Source organism: Phocoena sinus, chromosome 8, assembly GCF_008692025.1.
Source record: "Phocoena sinus isolate mPhoSin1 chromosome 8, mPhoSin1.pri, whole genome shotgun sequence".
In the NCBI taxonomy this organism is placed as follows: Eukaryota; Metazoa; Chordata; class Mammalia; order Artiodactyla; family Phocoenidae; genus Phocoena; species Phocoena sinus.
In genome coordinates, this window is record NC_045770.1 from 78799164 (window position 1) to 78819017 (window position 19854).

Below are 19854 nucleotides of genomic sequence, written 5' to 3' on the forward strand. Positions count from 1 at the left end.
GTTTCTCACTGAGTTTTTAAAGAACCCAATTAATTGTGGCCTAAATTAAACCACAGATTGGAATTCCCCATGCTTTGAAGAGAAGTGATCACTTTCCTGGTTAGGGTCAGCTTTCCTACCATAGTCTGTTGAATGCAAAGTCACTGTCAACTTGGCAACTCAAGGGGCTGACTATGTACCTGCTGATACAGAAAAGTAAAATGTACTAGAATTCAAGCCTCTTACTCCTGTTACTTGGATTTCCCAGGAACAGAATCTGTGCCATACTCTCTTTCTAGCTTTAAGTCAAAATTTAAAAAAAATAAAATCACCCTTCCAATTTTCCTTCAGCAAAATGCCAGTCTTGATATATGGTATTATGACTACACGGGGAGCAGTGAAGAGTCAATTCCCCCCCCCCCCCCCCGCCAAAAAAAAGTAAAAATGTAATTTGGGGTCCCTATTTTCATTGAAGGATTTTTTAATTAAATTATTGGGTGGGGCAGTCATGGTGAAATCTTTCAGTTTTACCTGATTCCACAAACATTTCCTGCTAAGAAAAAAATAGACCAAAATATAAATTAAGGTTACTCAATAGATGATTCAGCACAGTGAGAAATGGAAGAAAGGAAACCTTTTGGATGATTTACCCTCTATGTTTCTGCTACTCGTCTCATGCTTTTACAGTTCTCTTTGGCACAGGCCACATGAGAGTGATCTTGCTTCAGCTTTTGGATGAAGGATTTGAAAGGCCAGGATATAGTGAACATTTGCCATCTGAAGCCTTTTTCCCCTTAGTTTTATACTGAGGTACGAAGTGGAGGTATGTCATCCATAGGAATGCCATCCCGTGCATTTTCTCGGCCTGCTGGTGTAGATGAATCATTCGCAGTTGGGTTATAATAACTAGAATTTCCAAAACTCACATCGTAAGGTTCCGGTGCATTATCTAATCGCAGAACTAAAAAAGCAACAAAAAAATTGCTTTATAGTGACAGTCTGGAAGATGCATGCTCGGGCATCTGCTAGACTGTAGGAATTGTTCTGGATGAGTTAGTTACACGTTTTTATATGGGATTTTCAGAGATTAGTTTTGAATTTTAAATAAGTACATATTTTGCAAGCCACATTTTTCTTCTAAAACTATGAACAGTTTAACTTCCAAAATTTCACTGCTGGTGGTCCAAAAATAAAGGAACTAAGGGAGAGATCACAACAGAAATATAGCAATACTTTATATAAAGAAGTATTGACATGTCTCATTGACTTTTTTTTTTTTTTTTTTTTTTGCGGTACGCGGACCTCTCACTGTTGTGGCCTCTCCCATTGCGGAGCACAGGCTCCGTACGCGCAGGCTCAGTGGCCATGGCTCACGGGCCCAGCCGCTCCACGGCATGTGGGACCTTCCCGGACCGGGGCACGAACCCGTGTCCCCTGCATCGGCAGGTGGACTCTCAACCACTACGCCACCAGGGAAGCCCTCTCATTGACTTTTGAATCTTGTGAATTCAGAGCCTTGTCAACATGTTCAGAATTTTTACTTCTGGTATAAAAATAATTTTTAAAAAGTGAAGAGCTTTAATTTTAAAATGTGTCATTATTTTACCAAGGGTCTTAATATCATTATGGGTGAGCCATTGAAGAGGGAGATGAAAGAAAACAATTTGTAAAATCTTATGTTTCCTTCTGAGAGATCTAGGTTATTATCCTGATTAATAGTATTGGAGATTGTTTTTATTTTCAACAAACAACTGACTATTATTTCTTTTATATTCTTGAATTTAAAGAAAACTTGGGGCACTAGGTATTTGAATACTAAAGCAGGGACTACTTACTAATTAAACTAGTAATCTCATTATTCAGCTAGGTATTCTCATATCCTACCTATTCCTTAAGCCTTCTGTTTACAAATTGGACCCCCAGGAACCTTAGGAATTTGGGAAAGGTGTCTCAAAGCTGAAAGAGTAAAACAGGTGGTGTAATTGAATTATTCCATTATGCCTCGATCACAATATCTTAGATTATATCAAGTTGTTAGACTGAGCTTTTGCATGTGATAACATTTAAAGAAAATATTCTGAAGTTAAAAAGAAAAAGTTTGGAAAACCCTGTTGATTGAAATCCTATCCTTCAATTTTGAAAAGTGATAGTTTTTATTTTCTATGGATTGCTAGAAGTCCATAAACAGAATTCAGTTAACTTACAATTAATGGATTTGATTTTGAAAATTAATATATCAGTAATGTTCCAAACTTATCAAAAATCAACAAGACTTTATCAATGAGACCCAACAGGGGCATTTAACTATTTTTTATGGTGGCAAGAGTCCCTTGTGTAAACCAGAAAACAGATTTTTTTTTTTGTCCTGAAATATTAAAGAAAAAAAGGGTTGAATCAAGCATTTGATTTTATTTCTGTCCTAATTACTACTGCATTATTAAGATCAAACACAGTGCTTTATTCTTAGCAGACACATTTCTCATCCATAGATGTGGTGGTTTTTTTGCATCACATGATTGGGAAATTTCTGAATTAAGGTTTATCTGACTTTATGTACCCAAATATGCAACCCTTTAGCAATTCTGTTTTAAAGACTCATTAAGATAATTAATAGAGGGCTATTGTATACGTGCAAACTTTGCAAGAGCTCCAGATTAGAATAAATCATTGTTCAAATTACTGCTACTAAGAGATCCACCAATGGTGAATAATGGCTCCCCAGTTACTTGCTAACAAAACTGGCCATTTTGTTCTTAATATCATGCCATTATCTTTCAATTATAATGATATGTTTTAGGTTCTGGGATTATTACTTAAAACCAATTGTGATGCGATGAGCAACAGTTCCAAATGGTTTTAAAATTTCACACACAGTTCCATAGTTATTCTGGTTATGTTCTTTGAGAAAGAGAGAATAGATCAGAATAAATCTTTAGTTCGTTTCTGTCATATGAATCTCTAAATGCCTTCTAGATAATGCAGTGAACGTTAGCAACTTCACTTAGTTAAAACCACTGTGTACAGGTGAAGTTCTGAAAGTTGTTTTTACCTGGTTCATTTCTGTCGTCATAAAGTCGCCGATGGGAAAATGAGTCTGTTTTCCTTTTTCCACACAGCAAGTAGCCAACAAGACTAAGCAGTGAAGCTCCCAGAATAGCACCTAAAATGGCCCCAAATACCACTCCTGTATTTCTGTTCTCTAGAGGACAAAGAAAAAATAATTTACAGATAAGAAATAGAAAACAGTTATTCAAAGAACAGAAATATATACATGCGGACTTTGTGTAAGCAAAGAATGTTTAACACTTTTTTTTAAATTAGATAATGGATAGGTATTTACAGAGGAATATATATACATTGTGTGTGTGTGTGTGTGTGTGTGTGTTTTATAAAGTACTGAGTTTGGGGGATATATTGGAAAATATGCTTCCTGATAAAACTGTACTTCAAAATTTGAATTATCTTGAAATACTTCTAAGCTTTAGTTTTATAACTATCTCATTACATATTAACACTAATAGTACTGAAATGCCATGTGTTTTCTCTATTAAGATCTAATTTCTATTGAAGTTGAATTCTATATTATGTTTTTAATCAACTCTGAATCTCTGATGAACTTTAATGATGAGATAAGCTTTGAGTTTGTTTCTATAACAATTGAAAAGTAAAAAGCTAATGGGAGTAAGTAGGTAATAGGAATTGAATCCACAAACCCAAAGTGAAAAGGCATTATGAAGAAAAAGAAATATATCCTGATAGAGGGTATTTCCAAATACAACAAATAGACCAAACAAAGCAGGATGTTTGCAGTGCCTTGCACACTGCGAATAGATGTGTAGGTCTGAGTTAAAGGAGTCCAAAATTTCATTCTATCATCCCCTTTATCAAGCACCTTATTTGAAGACTAAGTCATCAATAAATCACTGAATGCTTCCTGGATTTATACTTAGTGCATTTTATTTTCAAGTTTAAAAAAAAATTGTTGAGAAGCTTATTAATTAGGTAGGCAAGAGGTCTTATAGGGTCTCTAATTCTATATCAGATTCCATTTATACACAAAAAACATGTTGGAAGGTCAACAGCAGCACATTTTTTACCAAGATAAAAGTGAAGCAAAGTTAACTAAGTGTTTTTTGATTAATGAGCAATGGTAGGATTAAGTACTCAGTATTCTCAATATGTATATTAAGTTTAGAAAGACAAAACAGAATAGTTTAAAAAAAATCTTTCTGATGGAATATCAGAGTATGTATGAATGGAAAGATGTCTTAAAATTATGAAGATATATGTACATACAATATACTGGTTGCAATACCATAATAATCCTAGATTTCAGAATTTAAAACTTCACCTGTACACTAACAACTTTCAAATAGGAATTTGTTTATATGATTTGGTGTTTATATCACTAATATAATCTGTAGATAAGTTGTATTGGAAATCAGTGAGTTCATGGGGGGAAAAGAAGAGTTATTTTTTTTTAATTCCGAAAACAAAAACATGGTTAGACCTGAGAAAATAAAATAGAATGAATTTTCATTAAACATTAGAGATCTTTTCCACTTTATGTTTTAAAGCTTGACTAATCTCTAAATGAAACAGAAATGTCCCCATAACACAATTTTCTTGTGCTACTCAAAGCTGAATTCCATTTTTATGGTGTTCAGTAGGTACTGAACTAAAAATTGAGGGTATTCTTCTGTTGAGTTTAAAATTTTTAAATACATATATTTTAAAAATATATATATTTAAAAATACATATATTTTTAAACTTCAGTTGTATCATATTCCTAAAAACCTGTGAAATTTCAGGTAGTCTTTCTGAAATGCAGTAAAAATTGTTACCCAGTATCTCAAAACTGTACCACTACCTCAGTTTCTGTTTCTTTTCAATCTAACCTACTTCTCATTTTGTCCCAGTCTCATCACATTCTCACATTCCCATACAGTAATGACTAGTCTTTGCTGACTTAAGCCCTAAAATCCCTTCACTATTCACTATGAATATCATGGTTTCTCCCCGCAAAATAAGAACCACCTGTGCTATTGCAGTCTCCTTTTTTTCTAGTGTGGTGCATTTCTTAGGTGTAATGACTTATTTGGAGATTCAGTTTCACACAAAAGGAAAATTAAATCCATTTATATTTACCTTCTTGGGGGTCTGATGTATCTGGAAAGATTTTTGAATTATTGGTTAATTTCAAGGTGGGATATAAAGTTGTTTCTTGATAGGCAGTAAAGCCCGCCAAGCTATCTCCAGTCATGGTAGGCCATCCATCTGTTTCCATTATCATGGGGGTCACAGATATGGTGTTTGATCGTGAAGGGAGGTTGCTAACTGTAATGGAACTGTTGTCAGGAGCTTTCATGGTGTCATTGACCGAAGACCGAGTGAAGTTTTCGGAAGATACAATAGCTGTAGTATCGGGAGGTGCTGAGGCTGGCAGAGGATTTTCATCTGCTACGGATGAGTTCCGAGGCAATTTAGAAACAAAGCTGTGGCTCAAAGGAGGACTTGGGGAAAGTGTGGGCATGAGTTTGAGACTGGAAGAGTTGTCTGTTGACAAATTATGGTAGAAATCTGTTCCATGGGTTTTATTTGATGGATCCCCAAAAGAGAAATTAGTTGCCTTGGGATGGGAGGTTTCTCTATTTTTTTTATCTGAGGTTGAATTTGCTTCACTTTCCAAAGGAATAGATTGATTTTCCCTTGTTTTTAAGTCTTCTGCAATGTTTTGTGTTGTGTTTATTTCTCGACCTTCTTCTCCATGACTTCCAAATAGTAGTAAACTAAACAAAATTGAAATCAACAGAATTTTGACTGAAGTCAACATTGTAATCTTCTTTGGTATTGGTGTTAATAATGAGAATCTGAAAGAAAATAATGACCATTTGAATTATTGAATGAAGTACTGAGGTTTTTTTAAATGGATCTACATTTTTAAAGTGATAAAAAAAATCCAGAGACATAATGCTGACATGATAGTACCATACTCTATTCCAAAAGTTTGTTTCCTTTGGATTTTATTAAAACTAGAGTTACTGAGTTCTATTTTCTATATAGTATTTCTTTCTTTCTTCCTCTAGGGAATGCCATGCAAAATCTTTGTCAAGCCAGACACTACTATTTCATTATTTCAAAGACCATTTAGCTTGGGACAACTTGAAATACATACACACACACACACACACACACACGCACATGTATTGTACAATATATGGACTACTAAGTAATTTTTAAAAAATAATGTAATATAGGGCTGCTTTCTTCAACCTATTTAAGAAAACATGTTCTTTATAAAGATGTAATTTGGAGTATTTATTATGAAAATGATGTTATTGATTATACAGTAAACATACCACTTTAAAGTGAGTCAGTCAGGAGCTTCACTTGAAAACATTTTATTAGTTCCTAATTTGAGTTACTTGAATTTGAGGTTAACATCCCTTTTTTCACAGCATGTTTACTCCATGTTACCCTTTTTCCTATTAATCCCAAATAACAGAAAGTCAGAAATACTTTTAGAACTGGGGATTCTTTCATTGCATTCCCTTGTATAAATGAAGAAACTGGTTGTGAGTGTGTGTGGGAAAAAAAGTACCTAACTAGACTGTGGCAGAGTTGAAGTTTGAGACCGTGGTTCTGACCTCCAATCTGGGCACGTCATTCTGCCTCTTAAGTGTGGAAGCGCCACAATTGGTCTTGAAATTATATTTATATTGTAATTCTGGTTTCTATCACGAATAACATGTGAAAAATCATCATGCCATTAATCAGTTGCTTTATCAATATCATAATCATGCTGACTTCACAGTGTTCTGCAGACTAAATGAAATGATTTATGTAGAAGTTCTCTAAACAATATCGGGCCTAAAGTAAGCAGTTAGTGACTGTTAACTTCCATTTCTTCTTATTGAAACATAATAATATCTCTAAAAATGTCTTACAGTTTATAACATCATCTCATGTGAGCCTCACAACGACCCATTGAGACAAAAAGAGTAGCTCACGTTATCCCCATTTTGCAGATGAAGAAACCGAGGTTCAGGGGGACCAGTAATGGAAGCTAAAAGAAGCAGCACTGAAAGCCAAGTCTACTGACTCCAACCTAATTAGGTGCTAAAATTTAAAGTGTTTTTAATTGAAAAAGGTAAAAAAAAAAATGTTAGACTATTCCTCTTCAAACAATAAAGTCTGAGGACTGATTTTATGTTCTTTGAATTGGACCTTAGAGCTTATTTTTCACTAAAAGCCTCCAGGATGACTGAGATAAGAAAAGGAAGGAGGTGCAACTGCTATTATTTATGTCTAACATTAATTGACATTTCTTAAAAGCTCCCCCAGAAATTTTTACAAATATTTTCAACCTTGATGATTTTTCACTAGGGTCTGAGGAGCCTCTAAATTACTCCCTCTGATTATCGTGTGGTTTTAAGTACCCCTCTCCTTGCTTAATGATTACTTACACAGTGGTACAACTTAGACTTACCTATAATACATCCTGATATAATATTTTTTCTCCAAAGACTTTTAGCAAGCAGTCTATACCTGTGGATTTCTAAGGTTTAAAAGATACAGTCATTTCCATGCCCTGTGCTTATCACTTAAGAAAGTTCTACTTAAAAAGCAAGCAGGCGGACATACAAGAACATTCATAAGGGCATCATTTATGTGTCTCCAACCTAAACATCCACCAGTAACAGGTTGAATAATAAACTGTTTAATATTTGCACATGAAAAATAAATGAGATTCACAGATGAGTTGCATACAGTAACATGAGTGATTATCACAAATATCACGCAGAGCTTAAAATGCCCGTTGTACTGTATGATTGCATGTTTATAAAGTTCAAAAACTAGAATGTTAAAAGTCAGGGAAGTGGTTACTTGTGGGAAGGAAGGAGACAGTATTGATTGGGCGGGCATGAAAGGGACTTCTGTGTGCTCCTAATAATCTGTTTCTTCACTTGGTAGCGATTATATAGGTATTTGTATTTGTGATAATTCTGTTTATTTATATTTCATTCACTTTTCTGTGATAATCAAGAAAATTCATTTAGATCCTAAAAATTGTTAACATAATTGGAAAACATATTACTAGTATGCATCTATTACATCAGATGCTTTGCATGTTTTCTCATTTAATTCTTAACAAAAACAATCAAACAATAAGGAAGGGATTATTAATCCTATTTTACAGATAATTAAATGGGACATAAAAAATGTAAATAATGTATTCAGGGACACATAGCTAGTGGCTGAAAGATAGGGTTAGGATTCAGACCTTGGCATCGAAAGCTAGTAATCACTCATCTATGTAACAAAAGTTACAAAGGAATATAGAATTTGGTAATCAGCTGGTTTTTAGAACTCTTCCCACAAATGTTTTCTTAGCACAGAATACTAAAGAATAATGAAATCCTCCAAATTTTATTTTAACCAGAGCAGGTGATAATCCCACATTTTTAAACACTAGAAAAATAGTGCCTTCTCCCTTAAGTGCCTCTTAAACATACTAAGTACACTTTTATCCTAATTTAAGAAAATCCCAACAATTGTCTCCATGGTTTCTAGATAAACACTTTTACCATGTAATTTACAGATTAAGATTAACAACACAGGAATGATCATCCCCAGGACCTGAAGTTCACCAATATTTCGCTAAACTGTTGCTTCACCTAGCACATTTAAAATACAATTCAATTTAGCTTAAAAATACGTACATGGACCTTTTCAGAAACAGCTCTTTCCTGTGAACTCTGTCAGTTTCATAGCAAACGTTATAATCTTTTTCATTGTCTACTGCCAGTGATCTGAGTTGTTTATGCATTGCACTTGGCCACCTGTCTTATTGGTAGGCAGTTTGATTGCTTTCCCTAAACCTAGGCTTTCTGGTTATTTTCTCTTCCTAAAGAAGTGGTTACCAGAGGGGAGCAAAAAACAACCCTTAGCTTTTCATCTAATTTTCTCATAATGTCACATGAGGAACGTGGCATAGAGCTTTTGGTCCTTTCCAGTAATGAGAATCCACATACCAAGAGTCAACAAAGTGAGTTTTGTTGTTCCTGTTTCACTTTGCTTGTAACATGGAACCACCAAAGGGATCTTGCTACCCTTTACCCAGCTTTTGATTGTAACTTGAAAACCTAAGGTTTCAACACCCGCAATGAGCCAAGCATTCTGTTACTGCCTATAATTCATGTCCAGGGAAAAGAGAGAAAGGGAAGAGTGGGGTAAGACAGTATGTTGTGAAGGCTCTTTGCCATTTATTCCAAAATTAATACAGTTGTGGGAAAGGCTTTCGTGAATATTGATTCGTTCCTGCTGTCCTAGCTTGGCAGCTGGGGACAACTTTGCTTCTGCTCTCTGGCTTCTAAGAGAGCCAGGTTACACCTCTTACTCAGGTCCATTCATCTTAAAGGGACAGAAGCAGCCAGGAATTGAAGCCATCAGCTATTCAGAACCCCAGCCCTGGATCTTTGCTGGGGCAAGAACTAGGCAATTTTGGTTAAGTTTGACCCCATTCTGAATTGAACCAAGCACATTATAAGCAGGGAAGGTTAATGGAAGTGGTACAGAAGCTCCAGAGGACAATAAAAGTACTCTGTATTCTTTATCTTTACCCTTTTCTTGCAGCCTCTTTCCATCTCTAGAGTTGAGATATGTAAACTGTGTGGTATATTTGTGTGTAAAGCTATGCTGGATGATGGATGGCATGCTTCTGTGTTCCCAAGATTCATCAGCCAGCCAGGTGCACAGAGGAGACAGAGAGAATGTGGGGATGAAAGAAAGTGAAATTGGAGAGAGAGACAGAGAAAACCAGGAGGACCAGGCAGCATCATTTCTTCTGTTCTTTGCCCCTAGGTGGAAATTCCTAAGAGGACTTTTCAGGATGTAACCTAGGAACAGAGATAAACTCATTACAAACTTGAAAAACTTCTAAGATGAGAATTATTATAAAGGGAACAGAAAGAGAGAGGAGGATTTCCGTCCAATTTGTGATACCTGAAACAAAGATTCTAAATCTTTCTGTATATATTGAAACGTTTTTATTGTTTCTAATGTTCAGAAACTTTAAAAATATACTTTCGGAGAGTGTGAGTTTCACTGTTTTTTTTAAAAAAAAAATTCGTCTATACAAAGAAAATGAAAACTATTTTCTCCCCTGTCTTTGGTGTTGGCACTAAAAAGTGGTTTCACATTACTACTTTTGTATAGAGGGCTTCAGGAGGTGGTGAGAGGGGAAAAAAAAAAACAAACAAAAAAACCCCAGAAACCTGTGGCAATTAAGGAAAGAAAATCCACACTTACTGTGCATAAAATTGTTCCTCCTTAAGTTCGTAAAGTTATTATTCTGCCCAGCCCTCCTGTTGTAACCAAGTCATACCCATTTTATACCAAGCTTTAAAAATATGGAGGTGCCCTGGTTTCTGTCAGGTAATCAACCCATGCAAGGGAAGAGAAATGCTAGTCATTCTAAACTAAATCAAAATCAGAAATTTTAAATAAAAACATTACTTTAGCTGCACTGAGGGGATAATATAAAAACATGTTTCTGTAGTGAAGTAACTAAAGAGTATATTCTGTACTACTTCTCTCTCAGTTGCCTGTGATCATTCTTCTTATAGATTTCTGGCTAAAAATTACGACAGATGAGTTTTGTTTGTCTTTGTCATAGGAAACTCAGTCTGACGTGTAGCCAATATCCCAGGCAGAACTTGAGTGTTACACTGAGTGGACTTTCCAATCTTGGACAGCATTTTGCTGTCCCTAGATGAAAGAACCACAGTAAATGAAGACATAAGGAATCATGCTTCTCAAAATGCCTCTTTTATAAGAGGGTTTTGAAAGGGTGTGAAGATTTAACTAGACAGAAGGTAGGATTATACCTGAGGACCCACATCATTTCACTTTGAGTTTAAAAGAAAGAAACAAATAAAAGGAAAAACATGACTTTCTTTCAGGAAATAATAAATTTCAAAAGTTTGTGATCATTTTAATTAAAAGACTGAGAAATGCATAAGCCCAGGAAAATAGATAGAATGTCATAGTCCCTGCTAACTTGGGCATTCTCAGTCATAAACTTCAATACTGAAATAATTAGGTGGAAAAGTGTTAAGCTTAGAAAGATTGTGTCTCCAAAAGAAATATTCTGGACCCAAATTTCCAAACATGGGGTTTCCAGCCTTCTCTCGTGTTTCACTATCTGTAGAAGCAGCCTCTATGGATTGATTAGAAAGTGTTAAACAGTAAATCAGAATCCCTTTAATAAGAGAAGCCTTACACAGAACAAACAAAATAAATTTAAGAAACTTAATCCACATCTCTGATCCATGGGATGTCTTTTGCAGCCACTGGCTTAGCCTTTTAGATTTCCGTTGAGTGCTATACATGTACACATACCATGCTAAGTAAAATAATACATAGACATCACGTTGCCAATTTTTAATTAAGAAAATCTTTGGGAAAGATATATAGAAGGTTAATAACTCATTGCATTAGCAGACTGTTTTTCAAAAGCTACTGTATTCTAATACTTTAGCAAGAACCTTTGAACCAAATGCATACTTTAAATCTAAATATTCATTTATATTCACGTAGCCACTTCCACTTTAAACATTTTGAAACTTACTAAGATCTGACTTAAGAAAACTCTCTCTTACAGTCACTTACGTTTTAAGCAAGGTTTTTATTTAACTCTTCAGCTGGTTTCATCATCTAGCAAATTTGGCAATAATTCTTAAAGTTAACTCAGCACAAATGCTCATTTGGAAGGTAATTACTTAATGAAACAACTACCTGTCTTTACAAGGGTCTCTGTAGGTACTTGCCAGGCTGTTCTGCCAAAAGTTCAACTTGCTTTGATTCTATTTAGTAAGTAAGTAAGAGAGAGAGCGAGAGAGCAAGGGATGAGGGACTAGGGATCCTATGTAATCCAGCACACACTTACCTTCAGGTCTAGGAGGTGTTTACAGACAAGAACTGGAGTATCACAGCTGTTCTGGTTGGAATGAGTCTGTCTTGCATTAGAGAAAGCAGATGGGTTAGGTGTACTGATGTCCCACTGAGCAGGAGGGTGCCAGAGAAACAAAATTAGGTGGGGCTGGTCGTATCTTGCTTGTGTAATAGAGCACCCAAGAACCTGACTGACCTGCTTCTCAGCTGTCAGCATGAAGCTATCACCTCATTCAGGCCTTTAAAAAAAAAAAAAAGAGAAAAAAAAGCCCAACCCTCCAGCTTTCATAGGTTGGGTGCTTTGACTTTCGGGACAGGCTAGTTCTCTTAAGTGTTGGCAAACAAAGGACATACATTTCTTGCCTTAAATGAAAAAAAGAAAAAAAAAAGGCAAAGACTTTGGTAATGGTCCTTGCTCTATCAGGAATTTCTGACACATGCTGGGTTCCCCCTTCGCAGGTGAGGAAACCGAAATGAGTCAGCCCTGCACCTGTTGCTCATGTGCCAGCCACATACTGTCCTCCTAACACATAAACAAATCTTTCTTTCCCGTGGTGGGGATGCCCTGTTTGTGTACTTAATACCTGAATGGAGAAAGTGGTGTCTGCAGTGCACTGAAACTGGATTTATAGAAAGTCACACTGAACACCAAGTGGATTAATGTGCTTCGGATCCTTGAGAAAGCTATGAAATTTTAAGTTAGAAATCATCACCAGGACTTTCGGAAGTTTGGGGAGTAACTGGAGTCTGGCTGAGAATGGCCACGTGATCCTGAGTAATCCTGGGAGCCTGCTCAATTAAGTAGTTTCCATCCTGTGTTCTCTTTGCTTTTCCTCTCAATTTAGAAGCCGGAGAGTTTCAGAAGAGCCTGAGTAATGCTTGATTAAACACTAGAGTTGAATAACAACCTGGCATACTTCCTTCACTTCCTTTCACCGCTTATGAAAGGGAGAAGAGTGAAACTGCACTTTCTGGGAGATTCTGCACATCAATATTTGGGGACTGGCGCCAAGGTCTGTTCAGCTCAGTACGCCTGAGGTTCATGCTTAGTTTCTGTTGTGCAAGGAGATAGGTTTCCAACTGCTGAGAGAGAAAATGAAACTTTAGCTAAGGTTCAGGAGCCTCAAATTGAATGCAAAGAATCTGCCCAGTTAATTGGCCCCAAGAAAGAACATGGTAATTCTATAGTTTCAAACTTTCTGAAGCCCAAAGGCCCTTCAGAGTTTGATTAGAAATTAAGCCAAACCCTAGCAAATATTCACTCAAAAGATATTTAAGCTGTATCTGCACTAGTATGAAGAAAAGCAAGTTCAGTCTAATCAAATAACTGTTTACTGAACAATGGCTTAATAAAAATCAATTGGTTCTTTTCAGATTAGCTAGTTACTAGGGAAAAATCCAACTGAATAAATATTTTATGTCTGTACTTAGAGAAATGAACATGACTTAGCAGGATTGGGTGTACCATACCCTGAGGGATTTTCCTAGATATGCGTGTGAATATCATTACCACTTTCTACTTAAGCATAGTAATTATGGCCTATACCAGGCAAGGAAGTTACAAAGCACTTTTGCTACAACTCTGCTTTCACTGCCACAAGAGTCAAAGTTCATCTCCATTGACCCTCTTTTCTGAAGACCCTAGGTGTGGCCTCAGAATCCTTTTCATTACTGCCCTCCTGACAGCCTTAACCAATTGATTAGAGCTGACCCTAGAGATACACCTTATTTACCTTTCCTGTCATGAGCACATCTGGAAGTAAAGTTGTAAAATGCAAACTATGCATAAACTTAATGCCTCACTTATTACTTAGCTCATTTAGTTGTGATCCGACACCTTTATGGAAGCACCTGAGTTGGAGTTAAAAAGTAATTTCTTGCCAAACAAACAAGTCTTGCCGAGATACATTTCCAGGTATATACCATGATACCATGTTCTGGGTAAGACCAATCCCATTTTGGACCTTGTTTCTCCAGAGGAACTCAACAATAACTGATCACCTGACAACTTCATCAGCCGAGCCAGCTGAGATGACACATTATGCAATGGTTACATAATTTTTGTTGTACTTACCTTCTATGGAGGCTTTCATCTGGAACTCTCCAATTGCTTTACACCCATTCATTAAACCTCACAATACATAGTGGAAGAAGAACTACTGCCTCTTTGCCTGAAATGGTGGAACTGCTCACCAGTGGCGTTTCCAGAGCATGAAGTCACATTATTGTCTCTGATGGATCTGAAAATGGAACCAGAATGTAGCTTGGCACCATGCCTCAGAGAAAACTGAAATATTGTTCTGGATCCAAAATGGTATCTTATTTTACAAATCCTGTAACACCATTTTGGATCCAGAACAATGTTTCGGTTTTACCTGAGGCATGGTCCCAAGCTACATTCCGGTTTTGTTTTCAGATCCATCAGTGACAATAATGTGACTTCATTAATCGAAGCCTCGAGGAGGTAGAGAGTTGAGGGTATATGCAAGTGAGTCAGTATAATGATTGATCAATAGGATACGTAGAGAAGAAAGTGAGGGCACAAGGGTAGGAAAGGACAGTGAAAATGTGCTGGAGAGAATGGATTGAAAATCTGGGTCAAAAGTTAATGGATTGAAAACATCTGGGCCAAGGGATTACTGGAATTGGAGTTTATAGGGAGTGAGCTACAAGGATGGAGGTGATAATTGGAGATTATGGAGGGTTTGGAGTCATTGATCAAATTCATGCCGTGGGAGGACCAGGCATAAGGTAGAGTAGGTGAAAACAGCTCTGAAGATAAACATCAAAGAACTGAGAAGCCAAGATACTAGAAATATTATCTGTGTATGTTGTAATTTCAAAAATTTATTTTGGGAGTCATGTTGATAAGAGTTACCCTTAGCCAAGAGTTTAAAAACCTTTAGAGAATTTGAGGAAGTGTTCCAAAGGAGTGGTAAATGACTTCCACAAAGAGAGACAGTAGGAAGTACGGATTGATAATATGAGACTCAAATCTGTGACTCTTTAAGAAGGGAGAGAAAAAGCCATGAAGCAGCAATGAAGACAAGAAATTCACTACCTCATCTTCGACACAAATAGCCATCACCTGAGATTGCCACATAGAAAGTGAGATTTCAGGAGTGTCCCAGGTTTCAGTTAAGCAAGGAGGTGAGGGAACATTAAAGCCTTTGCTATTAATGACTTTGAATAAGAGGGCCTAGTTGAAAGCATCTCAAATAGTTGGGAAGGAGTGGGAGAGGATCACAAAGACAACTTCCATTTCCCTAGAACTAGAGGATTAAAATCTGAGTAAAGAATGATCTGGAAATTCTGGTCTTCTTGAAGTAACTGATATGTACGCAGTTAAGGGGCAGAATGAATTAGCCCTGAGGGACCCACTTGTGAGTGATGACAGAGGGAAAGGTGTGTGTGTAGGATATGGGGATGGGGGCATCTTGCCAAGATGGAGAGTTCTGGGCTCCCTCTAGACTCCTGCTGATAGACGAGTTCTGAAGGGGAAGCCTCTTATTGCTGGCACCTAAAACAATTTTCCAACCCTGCAGTAGCTGACTGCTGGGAAATGATATTGCTCTCTTTAACAAGTACATGACATTCCATTGTGTGGAAGTACCACACAACTGATTCATTCCTGCATGATGGCGTATTCTGTTATACAAGTTTGCATCTTTTAGAGCCCTGATTTCATTACAGAGTCTAACCTCATTAGATGGCTATTGCCCAGTTTATCAACTATGTAATCTAGTTTGATATGAACTTAATTAAATGAAGTTACAACTATGTTTAAATATAATAAAATGGCAAAACTGGAAGATTGATAATATTATAACTTATTTTGCCACCTTTAGGAAAAGATCCAAGTGATTTATTAACCCTTTCTAAAAAAAAAAAATCAAGGTGGGTAATTAGATAATCCTGTTATTTCTAATTTTTTTTTCTGGTTCGAAAAGTTAGAATAACTAAGTAATAATCTTGTAGCAACAGAGTTTATTTGCTGAGTGCTCTCAGCACTGAGCCATGACTTGGAGAGGGTCAGAGTGAGGAGAGAAGGAGATGCCTAGGCTAGGTCTGTACACTCTGAAGAAGAATCTAGATTGGTTCCTTGGCTCAAAAGCAGGGGCAGAAGACAAATCAAACACATTCATGACCTGAAGGGGATTTTGGCATCAAGTTCATGGGCAGAAAATAACAATAAGTGGTTTTCTCATCCATTTAGAGGACTATAAACAACATAAACATTTTGTAGAGGACAATGAAAACACATTAAGTTTAACTAAGCTGACAGTTCTAGAAGCTCTTAGCTACAGAAAAGGGAAGACATTTTTGTGTTTTATCAGGAGAGAATCCTTATTTGATTTTTAATGGCATTTGCAATCAAAACATTTATTGTAATATACATTAAAATTCCAATATCCTTCTTTTACAGAAAAAGACTTTCAAGGAGTATGAATGCATTTTATACAAGGTTGAAGAACCTTTTAACGACTGGCTGATCAAAAGGGGGTGAAATGCCTTTTCCATATAACATTTTTTTTTTTTAATATCTTTATTGGGGTATAATTGCTTTACAATAGTGTGTTAGTTTCTGCTTTATAACAAAGTGAATCAGCTATACATATACATATGCTCCCATGTGTCTTCCCTCTTGCGTCTCCCTCCCTCCCACTCTCCCCATCCCACCCCTCCAGGCTGTCCCAAAGCCCCGAGCTAATATCCCTGTGCCTTGCGGCTGCTTCCCCCTAGCTATCTACCTTACTACGTTTGTTAGTGTGTATATGTCCATGACTCTCTCTCGCCCTGTCAAAGCTCACCCTTCCCCCTCCCCATATCCTCAAGTCCGTTCTACAGTAGGTCTGCGTCTTTATTCCTGTCTTACCCCTAGGTTCTTCATGACATTTTTCCCCTTAAATTCCATATATATGTGTTAGCATACGGTATTTGTCTTTTTCTTTCTGACTTACTTCACTCTGTATGACAGACTCTAGGTCTATCCATCTCATTACAAATAACTCAATTTCATTTCTTTTTAAGGCTGAGTAATATTCCATTGTATATATGTGCCACATCTTCTTGATCCATTCGTCCGATGATGGGCGCTTAGGTTCTTTCCATCTCCGGGCTATTGTAAATAGAGCTGCAATGAACATTTTGGTACATGACTCTTTTTGAATTTTGGTTTTCTCAGGGTATATGCCCAGTAGTGGGATTGCTGGGTCATATGGTAGTTCTATTTGTAGTTTTTTAAGGAACCTCCATACTGTTCTCCACAGTGGCTGAACCAATTCACATTCCCACCAGCAGTGCAAGAGTGTCCCCTTTTCTCCACACCCTCTCCAGCATTTATTGTTTCTAGATTTTTTGATGATGGCCATTCTGACTGGTGTGAGATGATATCTCATTGTAGTTTTGATTTGCATTTCTCTAATGATTAATGATGTTGAGCATTCTTTCATGTGTTTGTTGGCATTCTGTATATCTTCTTTGGAGAAATGTCTGTTTAGGTCTTCTGCCCATTTTTGGATGGGGTTGTTTGTTTTTTTGTTATTGAGCTGCATGAGCTGCTTGTAAATTTTGGAGATTAACCCTTTGTCAGTTGCTTCATTTGCAAATGTTTTCTCCCATTCTGAGGGTTGTCTTTTGGTCTTGATTATGGTTTCCTTTGCTGTGCAAAAGCTTTGAAGTTTCATTAGGTCCCATTTGTTTATTTTTGTTTTTATTTCCATTACTCTAGGAGGTGGGTCAGAAAGGATCTTGCTGTGATTTATGTCATAGAGTGTTCTGCCTATGTTTTCCTCTAAGAGTTTGATAGTTTCTGGCCTTACATTTAGGTCTTTAATCCATTTTGAGCTTATTTTTGTGTATGGTGTTAGGGAGTGATCTAATCTCATACTTTTACATGTACCTGTCCAGTTTTCCCAGCACCATTTATTGAAGAGGCTGTCCTTTCTCCACTGTACATTCCTGCCTCCTTTATCAAAGATAAGGTGTCCATATGTGCGTGGGTTTATCTCTGGGCTTTCTATCCTGTTCCACTGATCTATCTTTCTGTTTTTGTGCCAGTACCATACTGTCTTGATTACTGTTGCTTTGTAGTATAGTCTGAAGTCAGGGAGCCTGATTCCTCCAGCTCCTTTTTTCGTTCTCAAGATTGCTTTGGCTATTCGGGGTCTTTTGTGTTTCCATACAAATTGTGAAATTTTTTGTTCTAGTTCTGTGAAAAATGCCAGTGGTAGTTTGATAGGGCTTGCATTGAATCTGTAGATTGCTTTGGGTAGTAGAGTCATTTTCACAATGTTGATTCTTCCCATCCAAGAACATGGTATATCTCTCCATCTATTTGTATCATCTTTAATTTCTTTCATCAGTGTCTTATAATTTTCTGCATACAGGTCTTTCGTATCCTTAGGTAGGTTTATTCCTAGATATTTTATTCTTTTTGTTGCAATGGTAAATGGGAGTGTTTTCTTGATTTCACTTTCAGATTTTCCATCATTAGTATATAGGAATGCCAGAGATTTCTGTGCATTAATTTTGTATCCTGCTACTTTACCAAATTCATTGATTAGCTCTAAGAGTTTTCTGGTAGCATCTTTAGGATTCTCTATGTATAGTATCATGTCATCTGCAAACAGTGACAGCTTTACTTCTTCTTTTCCGATTTGGATTCCTTTTATTTCCTTTTCTTCTCTGATTGCTGTGGCTAAAACTTCCAAAACTATGTTGAATAAGAGTGGTGAGAGTGGGCAACCTTGTCTTGTTCCTGATCTTAGTGGAAATGCTTTCAGTTTTTCACCATTGAGGATGATGTTTGCTGTGGGCTTGTCATATATGGCCTTTATTATGTTTAGGAAAGTTCCCTCTATGCCTACTTTCTGGAGGGTTTTTATCATAAATGGGTGTTGAATTTTGTCGAAAGCTTTCTCTGCATCTATTGAGATGACCATATGGTTTTTCTCCTTCAATTTGTTAATATGGTTTATCACATTGATAGATTTGCGTATATTGAAGAATCCTTGCATTCCTGGAATAAACCCCACTTGATCATGGTGTATGACCCTTTTAATGTGCTGTTGGATTCTGTTTGCTAGTATTTTGTTGAGGATTTTTGCATCTATGTTCATCAGTGATATTGGCCTGTAGTTTTCTTTCTTTGTGACATCCTTGTCTGGTTTTGGTATCAAGGTGATGGTGGCCTCGTAGAAGGAATTTGGGAGTGTTCCTCCCTCTGCTATATTTTGGAAGAGTTCGAGAAGGATAGGTGTTAGGTCTTCTCTAAACGTTTGATAGAATTCACCTGTGAAGCCATCTGGTCCTGGGCTTTTGTTTGTTGGAAGATTTTTAATCACAGTTTCAATTTCAGTGCTTGTGATTGGTCTGTTCATATTTTCTATTTCTTCCTGATTCAGTCTTGGCAGGTTGTGCATTTCTAAGAATTTGTCCATTTCTTCCAGATTGTCCATTTTATTGGCATAGAGTTGCTTGTAGTAATCTCTCATGATTTTTTTTATTTCTGCAGTGTCAGTTGTTATTTCTCCTTTCTCATTTCTAATTCTATTGATTTGAGTCTTCTCCCTTTTTTTCTTGATGAGTCTGGCTAGTGGTTTATCTATTTAGTTTATCTTCTCAAAGAACCAGCTTTTAGTTTTATTGATCTTTGCTATCGTTTCCTTCATTTCTTTTTCATTTATTTCTGATCTGATTTTTATGATTTCTTTCCTTCTGCTAGCTTTGGGGCTTTTTTGTTCTTCTTTCTCTAATTGCTTGAGGTGCAAGGTTAGGTTGTTTATTCGAGATGTTTCCTGCTTCTTAAGGTGGGCTTGTATTGCTATAAACTTCCCCCTTAGAACTGCTTTTGCTGCATCCCATAGGTTTTGGGTCGTTGTGTCTCCATTGTCATTTGTTTCTAGGTATTTTTTTAT

At 36.7% G+C, this 19854-nt stretch overlaps 2 protein-coding genes across 3 annotated transcripts in view; one reads left to right on the plus strand and one right to left on the minus strand.

Annotated features, from left to right (window-relative positions):
* ANO3 (anoctamin 3) overlaps positions 1–19854 on the plus strand; it is a 440374-nt gene that overhangs the window by 357403 nt on the left and 63117 nt on the right.
* On the minus strand, positions 430–12152 carry MUC15 (mucin 15, cell surface associated). 2 transcript variants are annotated; one of them, XM_032640383.1, is made up of 5 exons: positions 12132–12152; positions 11931–11996; positions 5129–5850; positions 3029–3178; positions 430–940 (listed from the first exon to the last, which is right to left on the minus strand). In XM_032640383.1, the coding sequence occupies exons 3-5, from the start codon at positions 5811–5813 to the stop codon at positions 780–782; spliced, it is 996 nt and encodes a 331-aa protein (XP_032496274.1). In that variant the 5' UTR covers positions 5814–5850; positions 11931–11996; positions 12132–12152; the 3' UTR covers positions 430–779. The 2 variants fall into 2 exon arrangements, with proteins under 2 accessions (XP_032496274.1, XP_032496275.1); XM_032640384.1 differs by lacking the exons at positions 3029–3178; positions 11931–11996; positions 12132–12152 and having other exon boundaries at positions 780–940; positions 5129–5828.